The following is a 12,774-nucleotide window of genomic DNA, read 5'->3' as shown; positions in this document are numbered from 1 at the left end:
TTTTCTATTGCATAAATTCGAACTGTGTTATCGGCACAACCAGTTTTGCCAGACCGGTTGGCAAAACTCCCGAGTTCTGCCAGCGACACTAAAAGTTGAGCAACTGAATTTCGATTTGGAAGGTTTTTCCACCAACAAAGGTCGTCCGCCTGCAAGCCATCAGCGAATGGAGCTACTGACTGATTATAAACCTGCAGGTCATTCAAGAGTTTTGCGCCATCATTGTGTTCCATTTCCAATGCTTTACCATGCCAAGTGCGATCCTGACGATGAATCTTGAATTGAATTCATGGTGAGGATCGCATCTTTGCAATTGGCTACCTGCGTAACCAGGAGAAGCGTCACCTAAGGCATTTTCGCTCCACCAGTCGGTTTATCTCCTCTTGTTTGACACGGACAACTTCGCTGTGGAGCGGGTGGCGAAATAACACGCAATACTAACGCGGGATGGTATATAATAGTGACTCACAACGGAGGGATCACGCTGACGAACCTGACGCACGTGTAAAAACGCATCGTCACCGTGACCATCATGGAAGAAAACATACTGGCATGCGCGAAAATTCTGGAGTTCTGCCAGGTTTTGTTCTGCCGTGGACCAGTTTTACCAGACCAGTTGGCAAAACCTCCGAGTTCTGAATCTGCCAACAACACAGTCACCCCAGTAGGTAATCATCGGCTTCACCATTTAAACTGCTTCGTTTTCTGATTCTGAATAGTCGCCTGTGCCCCATTTCTCTCGTCAGATTTCTTTCACCTTGTCGATACATCGCTTCGTTGTTGAAATACAAATCGATTTTGTTGCACTATGTTTGCCCGTGTACCTTTTTGGAAATTGCCGCTGGCATCGACTATTCTTGTAAACATTAATCAGACGCGTTTTGCCCACTACACGCGTGTTGCCTATCGCTCACTGGCATACTCGACAATGGGCAGCACAGAGCCCGCGACGCCACACGAGGAGCATCAATATCTCTCCCTCGTCCGCCGTGTCATAGACATAGGCGAAGTTCGCCCAGATCGCACGGGCACGGGCACCCTCTCTATCTTTGCACCCCCCTCTTTCCGTTTCTCTCTCGCAGATGACACGCTCCCGCTCCTCACAACAAAACGCACGTTCCTACGCGCCATCGTAGAAGAACTGCTCTGGTTTATCCGAGGCAGCACGGACGCCCGAGTGCTCTCGCAGAAGGGCATCAAGATATGGGACGGAAACGGAAGTAAAGATTTTCTCGAGAAGCGCGGTTTGGGACACAGACGGGAGGGTGATCTTGGCCCCGTGTATGGGTTTCAATGGAGACATTTTGGCGCAAACTACGTCGATTGTGATACAGACTACACCGATCAGGGCGTCGATCAGCTGAAGGAGTGCATTCGGAAGATCAGAGACGATCCGACTGATCGACGAATAATCTTGAGCGCTTGGAATCCAGCAGGTCGGTTTACTTTAGTTTGGTGGTCCTACGTGCGCTGATCTCATACCTCAGCTATGCCGCTCATGGCGCTTCCACCATGCCATATGATGTGCCAATTCTATGTGCATCTCCCCGTTACACCCGATGCTCCTAAACGCCTATCATGTCTCATGTACCAACGCTCAGCCGACCTTGGGCTCGGCATCCCTTTCAACATCGCGTCTTACGCGCTCCTAACACACATGGTTGCGCACGTTACGGGGACCAAACCCCACGAACTCATCATCCAACTTGGAGATGCGCATGTTTACCGCGACCATGTTGATGCCCTCGAAATACAACTCAAACGCGAACCAAAATCATTTCCAAAAGTCAAATTCAGAAGGGAGATAACTGACATTGACGGATTCGATTCGGAAGACATTGTGGTTGAAGGGTACGATCCTCACCCAACGATAGCGATGAAGATGAGTGTGTAGATGTAAAACCGTAGAATGCGTTACCCTACTGCTACTGAATTATGATACCAAGTTATTTTTGCAGGAATGGTTAATGAATTAATGGCGGCCCGGAGCCAAAGGCAATCCTCTGCGCTACTCCGCATTCGTCGTGCGCGTTTCATGGATCTTAAGTCAGACGAGTATGTCAAAGTGAAATGACAAGCGCCCTGTCAGGTACCTCGAAACGGAGAGCATCCACTTGATATTGTTTATAATAAAACGAGCGTCACCAGATGTCAGACACGCATGCGAGAAACAGCAGGAAACCTGATGTACGCAGAGAAAGAACAATATAGACCCGTACAAGCAATTAGATCGATAAAACACGCAATCAGGAATGATGCGGTACAAATGAGATATAGCAAACATCGAAACATCTTTGGTAAAGTAACATTACGAGGCAGCAAGCTGAGCAGCAGTGGGAACAACAGGACGAGCGCGGCGGATGCACCAGAATGCGAGGCAAAAATTGCTCCAGCAACCGTAGTTTTCTTCTGGAGTAGGTTGTTGTTTTGTCGTCTGCACCTGAGTCTGAGTCTGAGGCCGTGACATCGAAAGTGGCTGCGCTGTAGGCTGAGTTATCGTTGAGGATGACTGACCAGTTTGAGTGCTAGTCTTCACAGGCAGACGCCCTACGTAGATCCTCTGGAGATTCGGTAATGTATGTAGCAGAACGAGGGATACCTGATACAGTGCTTACACTTTTGTTTCCTCCAACTGCGACTGTTACGGGCTGCGGGCCAGTGTATTGTGCAAAGAAACTGTGCTTGGGACGTGGTTGCAGCGCTGTAGACTCATTTGCTGGCAAGTGGCGTCGAGAAGGGACAGTAATAGTATTCCAGAAGCGTTGAGTGGGGGATAGATTGTGATTCCGGGAACGACGATAGGGTCCTGAAGGTGGTGCTGAAGGATGATAGGGCTGGTCAGTCTGTTCATCATCAATACTAGTGTTCCAGTATGCACGACAAAACACGAGGTTTACCTGAAAGCAATCACCGTATGAAGTATCTGACTCCCCGTCGGTGAACACATCGCTACTTGATTGAGGATTTGTAACATCGACCTGTGTTAGTTTCGTGAGTAATGGAAGGAAGGCGGTCCGATGAGAGAGTACTGACGTCAAGGCAAGATGGTGGTGGTGACTGGGTCGAGTTTCCTACTGTATAGCTTGTCAACTTGCAGTATGGACATGCAAACACGTACTGTAAGCTCAGGGACCATGTCTTTTACCACCCACAGGGTGAGTTTCTTGTCAAGTCCGCTACTTGCTAGGTATCTCCCATCTCGAGAGAATGCTACGCAGCGAAGAGTTTGGCGGTCAATGAATGGCTGACGGAGTAATGGTTCATAGGACTCTGTGTCCCATAGTTGTGCAACACCTGGCTGGCCCACGCAGGCCAGTACATTGTGTTTGGGTGAAAGCGCGATAGAATTCACCAAATCGTCGTGCTCGAAGCGATGAAGTTCGATACCTGAGTTACTATCGAAAACACGCACAAATTTGTCTGAAGCGGCGTAAACTTTCTTGCTTTCCGACGACCACAACAACGACGTGACACTGGCCCCCAGTTCTTCGATGGGGCCGAGAACGAGCTCGCCTGTTTTTGTATCCCAAATGCAGATCGTCTCATTCAACCCGCCTGATGCGATTTTGTCACCTGAAGGTGAATACACCAGAACATTCACCCAACGCTGCCCCGTCTTGATCGGGCCCATCTCGGTTTGTCCGCTGTCTAGTTTTCGGATTAGGATTGTCCCATCTCTGGACCCACTTGCAATATGGTCTCCGTTGGGTGACCACGACAGTGACCTTACTTCCCGGCTATGTCCCGTCCAAACGTCTTCAATCATCTTTCCACTGTCGGTGTCCCACCGCTGAACGCTTCCGTCCATCCTTCCACACGCAACTGTCTTTCCGTCCGGTGAAAGTGCTAATGCATGTATGCAACCTCCCTTGCCTGTCCATGGTTGTCCAACAAGAAGTCCCGTGTCGCAGTCCCACTTGCGCATCGTGCCGTCCCACGAGCCACTCACGATGTGGATATTGTCGTGCAAGAAGACAAAAGCCCAAACATAGTCCTCGTGGCCTACAAATTCTTGCTTCGGAGCTGACTTTTCGGTTTGAGTTGGGTCCTGAGCTTCTTCATGAGCCGGCATTGCAGGGACTTCAGAATCAGAAGTCATAGCTTCCTCAATGATAGGCGTCGCAAGGAATTCGGGAGACATAGCTCGTTACTGTGAGGCTTCTTTGCGTTTTGTCTGACTGACTCGGTTCATGATCAAAAAAGGACGGGAACAGTTGACCAGTACTTACTGCTTGCTCTACTTGTTCCTTCCTGGTAGCAAGCAAACAACGAGGGTGGGTCTTATGTGCATGGCAAGCATGGATTCCATGAGGCAGCGCTACTGGTTGATTCTGGTAATTCACTCAATTCAAATCATGCTAGTGTGGGAACATGAAGACAGACGTCGGACGAAGTGACCTTTAACTGCCAACATACTAGTAGCCTGAGCTTCTGACACCCGTCTATTGTTTGCGCTGTAGTACCTTTCATGTCCAATCGACTGAGTTCTGTGCTCTCATGATCTCACACGCATCGCCTAGAACATGTCGAGTCTACTATGGGGAACATTCCCTGAATGAATTTCTGACTGGGGATCATATCTTCATTGTTAACAACTCCCTGCATCATCTGATCCAATACTAGCGACTCTACCAAATAATCTCATCTGCCTCGATGTTCGCCGCGCATGTTGCCGTCACGGGGAATCAGTGAACCGGTGAACAGATGAGAATGATATGTAAGGCAAATATAAAGTCGAACATCACAACAATCTGCGTAAATCTGCTGACAGCTTTCACTTGGGAATGTATGGGGAAACCTTCCTACCAATCTTCAATTGGATGGATCGAAAAAAAATCAAACGAGCGTAAATTCATGAAGTTAAATATGAATCCAGCCTGAGAGAGATGATGAAGGAGGTTGCAAGGTGCGGGAGTGAAAGACACTTTGGTGATGGTACTAATAAGTATCTACGAAAACCTTTTTCTCGCCGGTTTCCCGATGCACATAAGTTGTACTTCTCGTATTGCATTCATCTCACACCAGCAGGTACGACCGAACACATCGGTCAGCGAATAGTTCTTTTCCTCACTAGTTCCAGGAACTTGTAACCGCTTGACGCGTCAGGTGTGTCAAGTAAGTATATATGTTATGGTACTGGTATAAAGTGCGAAGCGTGTTATAAAATTTGTATAGTAAGTGAATTCTTCTTTCCAACAAATCATGAATGAATACAGGCTGAATGCGGAACGGGAATGCATCAAAGGCGCGAATCTAACACTTGCAGGCAGGAAACTGTAAGAAAAGCTGAACCCATCAGGAGTATGAAAGTCAGATCACTTTGTCGGCCCTGACACTGACGCCAAACGCATACTCTTCCTAGTCGGAGGAGGATTGTCAATGTCCAACTCGATACTGCTCTCCCTAGCCCTCTTCAAGTTTCGTGATGATATCCTCGTCGGAGAGCGGCTCTGACAATTTGGTGGAAGTGTAGTGAATTGGTTGTCCGAATAGCTGGGTGTGCGTCCGAAAGGTCTTGATGCGCGGCTCTGAGGTACACCAAAACTTAGGGTAGACGTAAGTGCCCTTGGGGTAGAAGGCGCTTCAGTAGCGGGAGGTGTTGGTACTATAGTGACTATTCCCGCTGCCTCGCCAGGCATAGGAAGGGTCCTGAGCACATGCCGGTACGCGGTTTGCACGAGGCCCATGAATCGCTCTTCCTTGGTGTAAATCCTCAGGAGGAGCTCGCCGAACTTCTCGGGCATCAAAAGGGAGACGTCTCCAGACTCGGCCCGCCGGCACACTGGGGGACGAATCAGTACAACTGTCAGATTGTAATACTCGATGATCACCATTTGGTTCATGCTTGCTGTAGAACTTAACCTGATAGATGGGATTGTCCACTCCTCGGCCGTAGTGCATCTTGCTCACATCCACGATGACGTGGTCAACAGTGAGCTCAGCGACGAGGCTCTGTTCGACGCCTTCAAGGTTGGCATTTTTAGCAGCATGAACGATTGCCTCAGGCGTGATATGTGTCTGACAAAATTCTTTGTCATCCCAGTCCATGATCTTGTAGTCCACCCGGCGATAGAGATCACGGGTCTGGATGCGGTGAATGATCTTTCGCGCTGGTTCGAGTTCCTGATACAATTACGCGATGAGACAAACGAAAGGAGCAATTACGTAGACTCACTTCCGATTCGGTCATGTTAATGCTGTGGAAGAGATCATCCGTGAGATGAAGGTACTTTTCAGGCACGTCGATGTACTCTGCGAACTTCATGTGCTTCTGCGCAATTAGAAGCACGTCCATGATCATGTACTCAATGGCGCGCGCTATACTAACGTCAGCATAAAAAAGGATGTATGCAACGTAATACGTACTAGTTTTGTGATTATAGATATTTTTGTGCAACGAGAAACGAGTGTAAAATAGTTCGTAGACTGAGTTGGCGTCCTTGATGTCATAGCATATTTGACCGTCAATGACGCGGGCGGAATGAATCAATCTAAAATGAGTGTCAAAAGCACTCAGCGAATGAATTGATCTGAAGACTACCTTGTCATGGCAATGTTGCGTTTCTCGCCGACAGCGTGGCAATCACGGGCAATGTAATCGAACCTTGAACTTAAAATTAGATGTTGCTCATGTGGAAGAGTAGAGACGCACTTGTCCACGTCAATGCCATTGAGATCGTTGGCAACAATCTCGAACAAAAAAGGCATAGTCGTTCCAAGCCTGAAGTAAAAAACTGTCCATCAGAAACTGTTGAGTCAAGTCAACAACAACACGCACTTGCATCGCTCCTTCCTGCCAGAAATGAGTGCCTTCACAGTCTCTACATCCTCAGGCGAGATGTCAAGGCTACGATACTTCTTCACCATGTCGTCAAACATCATTTCTGATGCTTGCTCATGACTCCATTTGGGGTGATTAGGACTAAGATTCGGTCGTCAGGTCTTTCGGAAATGAAGGTACAATGCCATGTTACAGGGCTTTGGGGATAAAATGGCCATCCCAAACATGGGACCAGGGCCCGTGACCAAGGTCGTGGCACAGACCAGCAAGCTCAACGCATCGTATATGCTCATCTGTGATACCCAACGACGGTTGGCTCTTCTGAAGATGCTGAGCCATCATCCTGGCCAGGTGGCCAACGCCTGTTTGAGCCCATCAGCCGAACAATCCAAGATATATCATCACTCGTACCGAGACAATGTTCGAATCTATTGTGAGACGCTCCTGGGTACACATAGTACGAGATCCCTAGTTGTTTTACATATCTCAGCCGTTGAAAGTGCGGTCTAGGAGAAGCATATATTGAGTTTTTTTCATCAGTAAGAAGCCAATGGCAACTTGCGTGTCTATAAAGCTGCAAATCCATGGATCATACTCCACTATTGGACATACGGAGTCGCGGTCACAATGTGATTTCCATGATAAATTGACTGAATTGTAATACTCACCATAGTCATGTACCGGATCTTTGAAGATCCTCTTATTAGGAATTGAGTCTTCGGTCATCGATTTATCTTCACACAACGAGTAACTGGAAAGTCAAGGAAAGCTGGTATCAGGCTGTGCAACGTGGTAGTCGTTAAAGCGAGAGAGGGAGACCGGTAGGGTTTAGAGACTGGAGCCGGAGCGATCTTTATAAATCATGCTATACCGAGAAGCCCAAAATGATGACGAAAGTTACGTTTCGACAACACATTGCACTTGGTGCACAGACACGTGACCAATATCAATCGGGTTGACCTCGGTTGCACTGTAGTCTAAATTGTACCATACTAGCAGCCGAAGCGGTTTATTCAGTCGTCTATGTAGAATTTTCTTGCTAGATCCATTTGATTAACGAGTCATTTTGAATCCTTAACATAATACTGACAGGAGTGGGATGGACTCGAGGCTTCTGATGAAGCTCGAGGCATCCTCAGTTGCCTTATAGCTTTGAGCGCAGATCAATCATGAGACTATCGCAAGTCACGCTATCAGTAAATATATCATACCCTGAGCCCTAGATTGTGAATTAAAGGAAGAAGTCCTACAAATACCGCACGGAGTCACGGCGTGGATGGCGAAAAGAGGGCTCAAAACGCTGTGAAAAACTTGAACCTCATGTTCCAGACAAGCCAGCATCTTTATCTGCTAGACTTGGATCATAAACAGGAACATGCCCTATAGATCAAATAAGCACGTGGAATTAGATCATATAGAACACACACCATTGATGCTAGGGGGTGGCGAGGAGACAGTCATGTGTGGAGACGGTACCAGTGAATCCATAAGTGGGACTGTATTCGCCTCTCCACATTGTTCCTGCTGAACTTGACCGGGCTGCGAGCTCCCTTCGATAAGGTCACCATGAAGAGCAGGTTCTTCTCCTTGCCCCTGCTTTCCTGATGGTCGACCCTCCACGCGCCTCACAAACTCACCCCATACGGCACGTTCGTCCGTCCCCATATTCTCAAACATACTCCGGACCGCTGTATCAGCTTTGCGATATACGCCACGATGTCGGCACACGGTCGACTTAACATACCGGCATCCAAAAACGCGTTCGAATGATACGCGCTGAGTCGCATTAGGCGTCTGAGCAATAAGAGCATCCATCTGCCGGAAGCCGGCAGCAATTTCAGACACAGTATAATCGTTAGGCCATCTTTTGAGTGGAGGGTGTGGGTGCTGAGGGAATGGCCCTGGCCCTGTTCGAGTGGCTGACGAAGGCGACACTACTGGATACTGCCCTGGGCTGTTCGGTGGCTGGCCGCTCATTGGGGTTGGAGGAGGACCTGAATATGGATGTGGCATGGGCGAGGAAGCCTCGCCCTCAGGACTGTTTGCGTGCGATGGGCTAGCGACTAGCGGTGCACTCATTGGATGTCCAAGCGGGACCTGTGGATACATATATCCCATGGGCGGTATGTACATCGGGTGCGGGTACCCTTCCGGTGGGTATGGTCGTTTTGTGGGAGGGCCCTCTGTATGCTCAGTTGCAGGCCTCTTGGTGCCATTTTGGGTGACAATCGTAGGAGATACGGGTTGTTTCTTCTTCGACTGTAGCGCCAACTCCTCTGCGAGTCCTCGACATTCCTCATCCAAAAGCCCACTTAAAAGACTTTTACGGAGTTTATATAGCAGACGTTGGTCTGTCTCGATCGCACGGACAGTGGTAATCATATGTTGCTCCCAATTCCCTGTTGCATGATTATACGTATCGACGTATGAAGCGGGCGTGAGTTCCAGGTCGGAAACCACGGATGGAAAATGCGACAGCTGAAACAACGGAAAGGTGGATATCTCGTGGTTCAGGCGAATGGGATCGCACGCCGGCTGTCAATTAGTCAAGTCACCTAGCACAATCATTTAAGAATATACCACCAACCTTGTACCATATAACAAGCGTGATAGAACGTTTCAGTGACAGCTCCATCTGGCTTTGCTTCTCATCATTGGAGGTTTGCTCTGGCGAGGGAAGCTTCTCCGCACCACGAGGAACCACATTTGCGGACATCTGTAAGTGGGTAGGTGCAGGAACAATTGGAGGGGGTCGGGAAGCTAAAGTGTGTACCCTATCCATTTGTATGGACATAGCTGCCCTTGAACGCGCGGTAACAGACGCGCTGGTTGCTCTGGATCATAGCAGACAAATGTCAAGCGAAATGGAGCCTCTGTATGAGATCAAGAGAAAAGCACTCACGAACCAATGGACAGCAATAGACAAGTCCGTTGAACGAGAGACGTGGACAAACAGTGGACGAAACCTGAGTCCCAGGGACCACGTGGAAACAAACTCCGATCTCCGCTTCATGTGACTGATACCAGAACACCAGTTGCCGAGCTCGAGCTTGTTCGGACTCAAAGTTGGTCAACCCTTTGTGACACTTTCCTTCCTGCATCTCATCCTCAATTCAGCGAATGCAACTACTTACGCAGGGCAATTTGGCAAACACCAGATCATGAAGTGGGCTCCGAGTGGTCTTTGAAATCATACAGCTTGCATGAGGAGCTATCAAATTGTCTTTTTTCGGTGGAACGTTGTGGCTCGAGACCACTGGCTTATGGCGACCGACAAAGTCAGCCCCGGTCAGCCGGTTAGTCTTTTGGGAATTGCACCCAGCGATACAGGGATTTCAGCCTGTCGAACTATCAAATTATTCACAACTCAGCGAAACTGTTGGTCAAGTACTAGCCCGACCCACATTCATTGTGGTTCATAGAGCTCAGCAGAGCGCAAGTGGACATACGGTATGTGGTCCGAGTATTTTTTTCCAAGTCACCTTTTGTACGACGTCACAAGCCTGTCTGCTCAATTATATGGCTTCACCTCGCCTGATCACGACATTATCGCATCAGTGGGAGTCTGTGAAATGTAACGCAATCGATCAGTCCAGGCCTTCATTTGAAATGCTCGGGATTCCAGCTGCCTGTCTCCTGACATGCCTATTACTATCACTTCCTGAACCATATTGGAACATGATCGCAGCATGAGGTTTTTCACACTCCAGCTATAACGACTTCTAGCGGTACTGTGAGTCGGTGAACTTGGTTGCCGGCCTCAAACCGGGACCGATATTTTACGGATCAGGTCGTACCTCCAGAATGCTGTGCAACCACGTTCCATTCCCGAATCCATTTTCAACACGGGGCACAACTTAATAATCAATCCCACAGACGCTCATCAAGAACGCCAGCACAGGTTGCAGCGCAGGAACACCGCTATGTCACCGGCCCAGATTTATAGTTCACGGCCCCTTCCTGCCCTGCAGCTTCCCCTCTCTCGTATATGTCCCATCATTCTCAGCTAGAATCGTGGCGCCAAACGCCTCAGGACAAGCGATTGTCAATTTCTTGTAAGGCTTTTGGTTCACATTATCGAGACTAGATCGATTCATTCTGGGGTGTAGCAATCCATGTAACAGCTCCTGCGGCTGGCCTTCGTCGCATTCCAGCCGGTTATTATGTCGCCATCGAGATTGACGGAACTGTTTGGAGAACAGCTGTCAAAGCGGAAGTACCGTCAAGCAATATCGTGCAGTGGGATCAGATTTTTGTACTGTGAGTGCTTAATTAGAGGGCGTTCTGTGAGAATACTGAAACTGTATCTCAGTCCCGCAGATAGTTCAACAACAGTATCTTTGAGAATTTTTGCAGCCTTCGAATTTGAACGTATGCTTGGGCGCGGCCAGTTGATGCGCAAAGCTGAGCTCACAGTGGGAGAACTTTTACATCACAGTGACCAATCCCTACGTAAGCTGGCAGCTAGTTTGTTTTTCAATGCCTTTCACCCAGATGAAATAACCTTCAGCCATATTTTTCTTCCCTGATGGGGGTGAATCATCGTCTCTCCTAGTAAAGGTCGACCGAGGCCTTGAAGGCGAACCCGATGCAGCTCAGTTTGGCCAACGCTACTCCGTAAGTGTTGTCAACTTCACAAGCATTTCTGCTATCAGATTGACGTCCCAGCTAGCCCAGACCTAATGAGTCACGACTTCTTGGTCAAATGACAGAAACCGGTCAGAATCTCCTCGAATGCTATCGCCGCACTCGTCGCATCTCAGACTATCACGCAGCCACGGAACAGCTGCGCCTTGCGCTTGATTATTGTGGCAGTGATCACCCTGACCGTGCAGCAGCATTGACTAATTTAGCGGACGCTCTCGTGATTCACCCGCATATTGAAGAAAGCGATGGCGCCATCAATGCCCCTATCTCGCTGTATCAGGAAGCGCTGGAGCTTCGCCGATCGGGGCACCCAGACCGTCCCTTGGCACTGCTCAAGCTTGGACTTGCATTGCTATACCGTTTTCAGCTAAGGAAAAATCCTGCAGATGTAATGGAAGGACAAGACCTACTGAATCGTGCGCAGCGTGTCTGTTCGGACGACAACTCCGATATCGAACCCGTCATTGACGCAATCAAGAGCCCCACTCCTACTAATACTTCGAGTCACCGCTCTTTGGAGGTGCTTCCATCACCCCCTTCACCGCTTTCACGAATGTCGATGAACTCCGCAGCTCCACAGCCTCATAAATTCCCAGAAGCGGTGGGATGCACTGCTGACATACCAACACGTTCTGTTCCGCTATCAATGAGAAGCCTGAACGGTGAATCACTGTTACAGCGTGGTCAGGCAGAACAATTCGGAGATGAGAAAGAGTTTGCCGCAGATGAAGCTAACGCACCACCGCCAGCCTGTCAGCCCACGCATCCTCGCTTGCAATCGGGAACTCTATACACGAACTCTGTTACGATGCCCCCTCAACTACTGCCAGGAAGTCCGCGCAGAGAATGTTGCACGAAGCTGCTTGCCCCTGATGTCGAAATGCGGGCAATACAACCACAGCAGACTATTAAATCTATCTCATCACCGCTCACACCCCATTCGTTTCTCCCTTTGCCGGTACCAGCTGCTCGGGCCCCAAGTCTGCTCGCTTCTAACCTTCGCATAGCGTTTATTGCTGTTTTCGTGTTTCTATCTATTCTCCTGTTGATGACACGTCCATTGGATGGGCTATGGTTTTGATTAATGTTATTATTGCCACCTGCGTTCACATCTGTAATACCAGGACCGCATAGAATCTGTACAATATCTGTAGTATCAAACTGTATATATTTTCATTATGTTATACCTCACACTGTACGTATATATTCACAGCGTAACTAAATATGCTATCTATATTGCAATTAAATATGCCTCTGGACTTATGCATATATGAACATGGAACGGGCACGGAATGTGCATGCAGCCTCACCTACTCAGCGCCTGTTGCACGTCTTTTGTGGCGTTT

The 12,774-nt window shown here is 48.6% G+C and overlaps 5 protein-coding genes across 5 annotated transcripts; 2 read left to right on the top strand and 3 right to left on the bottom strand.

Moving 5' to 3' along the window:
• Nucleotides 1–928: 928 nt before the first annotated feature.
• On the top strand, nucleotides 929–1,894 carry F5147DRAFT_586827 (thymidylate synthase/dCMP hydroxymethylase domain-containing protein; the record flags this gene model as incomplete). Its single annotated transcript, XM_041431950.1, has 2 exons — nucleotides 929–1,436; nucleotides 1,488–1,894. The coding sequence occupies 2 exons, from the start codon at nucleotides 929–931 to the stop codon at nucleotides 1,892–1,894; spliced, it is 915 nt and encodes a 304-aa protein (XP_041286154.1).
• Nucleotides 1,895–2,101: 207 nt separating this feature from the next.
• F5147DRAFT_724978 (WD40-repeat-containing domain protein) lies at nucleotides 2,102–4,344 on the bottom strand. Its single transcript, XM_041439093.1, has 6 exons — nucleotides 4,230–4,344; nucleotides 3,119–4,178; nucleotides 3,034–3,057; nucleotides 2,898–2,978; nucleotides 2,616–2,843; nucleotides 2,102–2,560 (listed from the first exon to the last, which is right to left on the bottom strand). Exons 2-6 carry the CDS (start codon nucleotides 4,139–4,141, stop codon nucleotides 2,309–2,311), a joined length of 1,608 nt encoding a protein of 535 aa, XP_041286153.1. The 5' UTR covers nucleotides 4,142–4,178; nucleotides 4,230–4,344; the 3' UTR covers nucleotides 2,102–2,308.
• A 736-nt stretch (nucleotides 4,345–5,080) lies between these two features.
• F5147DRAFT_724975 (uncharacterized protein) lies at nucleotides 5,081–7,660 on the bottom strand. The gene is made up of 11 exons (XM_041439092.1): nucleotides 7,450–7,660; nucleotides 7,344–7,380; nucleotides 7,193–7,287; nucleotides 6,975–7,143; nucleotides 6,779–6,922; nucleotides 6,653–6,721; nucleotides 6,542–6,604; nucleotides 6,367–6,491; nucleotides 6,176–6,318; nucleotides 5,832–6,123; nucleotides 5,081–5,782 (listed from the first exon to the last, which is right to left on the bottom strand). The coding sequence occupies exons 1-11, from the start codon at nucleotides 7,505–7,507 to the stop codon at nucleotides 5,316–5,318; spliced, it is 1,662 nt and encodes a 553-aa protein (XP_041286152.1). The 5' UTR covers nucleotides 7,508–7,660; the 3' UTR covers nucleotides 5,081–5,315.
• Nucleotides 7,661–8,099: 439 nt separating this feature from the next.
• Nucleotides 8,100–9,497, bottom strand: F5147DRAFT_658220 (uncharacterized protein; the record flags this gene model as incomplete). The annotated part of the gene is made up of 3 exons (XM_041434403.1): nucleotides 8,100–8,161; nucleotides 8,209–9,316; nucleotides 9,369–9,497. 3 exons carry the CDS (start codon nucleotides 9,495–9,497, stop codon nucleotides 8,100–8,102), a joined length of 1,299 nt encoding a protein of 432 aa, XP_041286151.1.
• Nucleotides 9,498–10,637: 1,140 nt separating this feature from the next.
• F5147DRAFT_724971 (uncharacterized protein) lies at nucleotides 10,638–12,528 on the top strand. Its single transcript, XM_041439091.1, has 6 exons — nucleotides 10,638–10,836; nucleotides 10,891–11,041; nucleotides 11,094–11,233; nucleotides 11,292–11,398; nucleotides 11,454–11,499; nucleotides 11,557–12,528. Exons 1-6 carry the CDS (start codon nucleotides 10,770–10,772, stop codon nucleotides 12,507–12,509), a joined length of 1,464 nt encoding a protein of 487 aa, XP_041286150.1. The 5' UTR covers nucleotides 10,638–10,769; the 3' UTR covers nucleotides 12,510–12,528.
• The last annotated feature ends 246 nt before the right edge of the window (nucleotides 12,529–12,774 follow it).

The sequence above is a fragment of the Suillus discolor genome (assembly GCF_016758755.1).
Source record: "Suillus discolor strain FC423 chromosome Unknown F5147scaffold_105, whole genome shotgun sequence".
In the NCBI taxonomy this organism is placed as follows: domain Eukaryota; kingdom Fungi; phylum Basidiomycota; class Agaricomycetes; order Boletales; family Suillaceae; genus Suillus; species Suillus discolor.
Note: the sequence above shows the minus strand (reverse complement) of the source record. Positions and strands in the feature narration are given on the sequence as shown.

Bases quoted from the DNA above. Each gene is read 5' to 3' on its own strand.
- F5147DRAFT_724971 (XM_041439091.1), top strand. From the start codon at position 10,770: ATGTCCCATCATTCTCAGCTAGAATCGTGGCGCCAAACGCCTCAGGAC. The intron at 11,042-11,093 runs GTGAGTGCTTAA...ACTGTATCTCAG, and splicing joins TGGGATCAGATTTTTGTACT to TCCCGCAGATAGTTCAACAA. The intron at 11,500-11,556 runs GTCAGAATCTCC...ACTATCACGCAG, and splicing joins TGGTCAAATGACAGAAACCG to CCACGGAACAGCTGCGCCTT.
- F5147DRAFT_724978 (XM_041439093.1), bottom strand. From the start codon at position 4,141: ATGTCTCCCGAATTCCTTGCGACGCCTATCATTGAGGAAGCTATGACT. The intron at 2,844-2,897 runs GTAAACCTCGTG...GATGATGAACAG, and splicing joins CATACGGTGATTGCTTTCAG to ACTGACCAGCCCTATCATCC. The intron at 2,561-2,615 runs GTAAGCACTGTA...CCGAATCTCCAG, and splicing joins CAGTTGGAGGAAACAAAAGT to AGGATCTACGTAGGGCGTCT.
- F5147DRAFT_724975 (XM_041439092.1), bottom strand. From the start codon at position 7,507: ATGACCGAAGACTCAATTCCTAATAAGAGGATCTTCAAAGATCCGGTA. The intron at 7,381-7,449 runs GTGAGTATTACA...TATGTCCAATAG, and splicing joins AGATCCGGTACATGACTATG to TGGAGTATGATCCATGGATT. The intron at 6,492-6,541 runs GTAGTCTTCAGA...CACTCATTTTAG, and splicing joins CGCAACATTGCCATGACAAG to ATTGATTCATTCCGCCCGCG.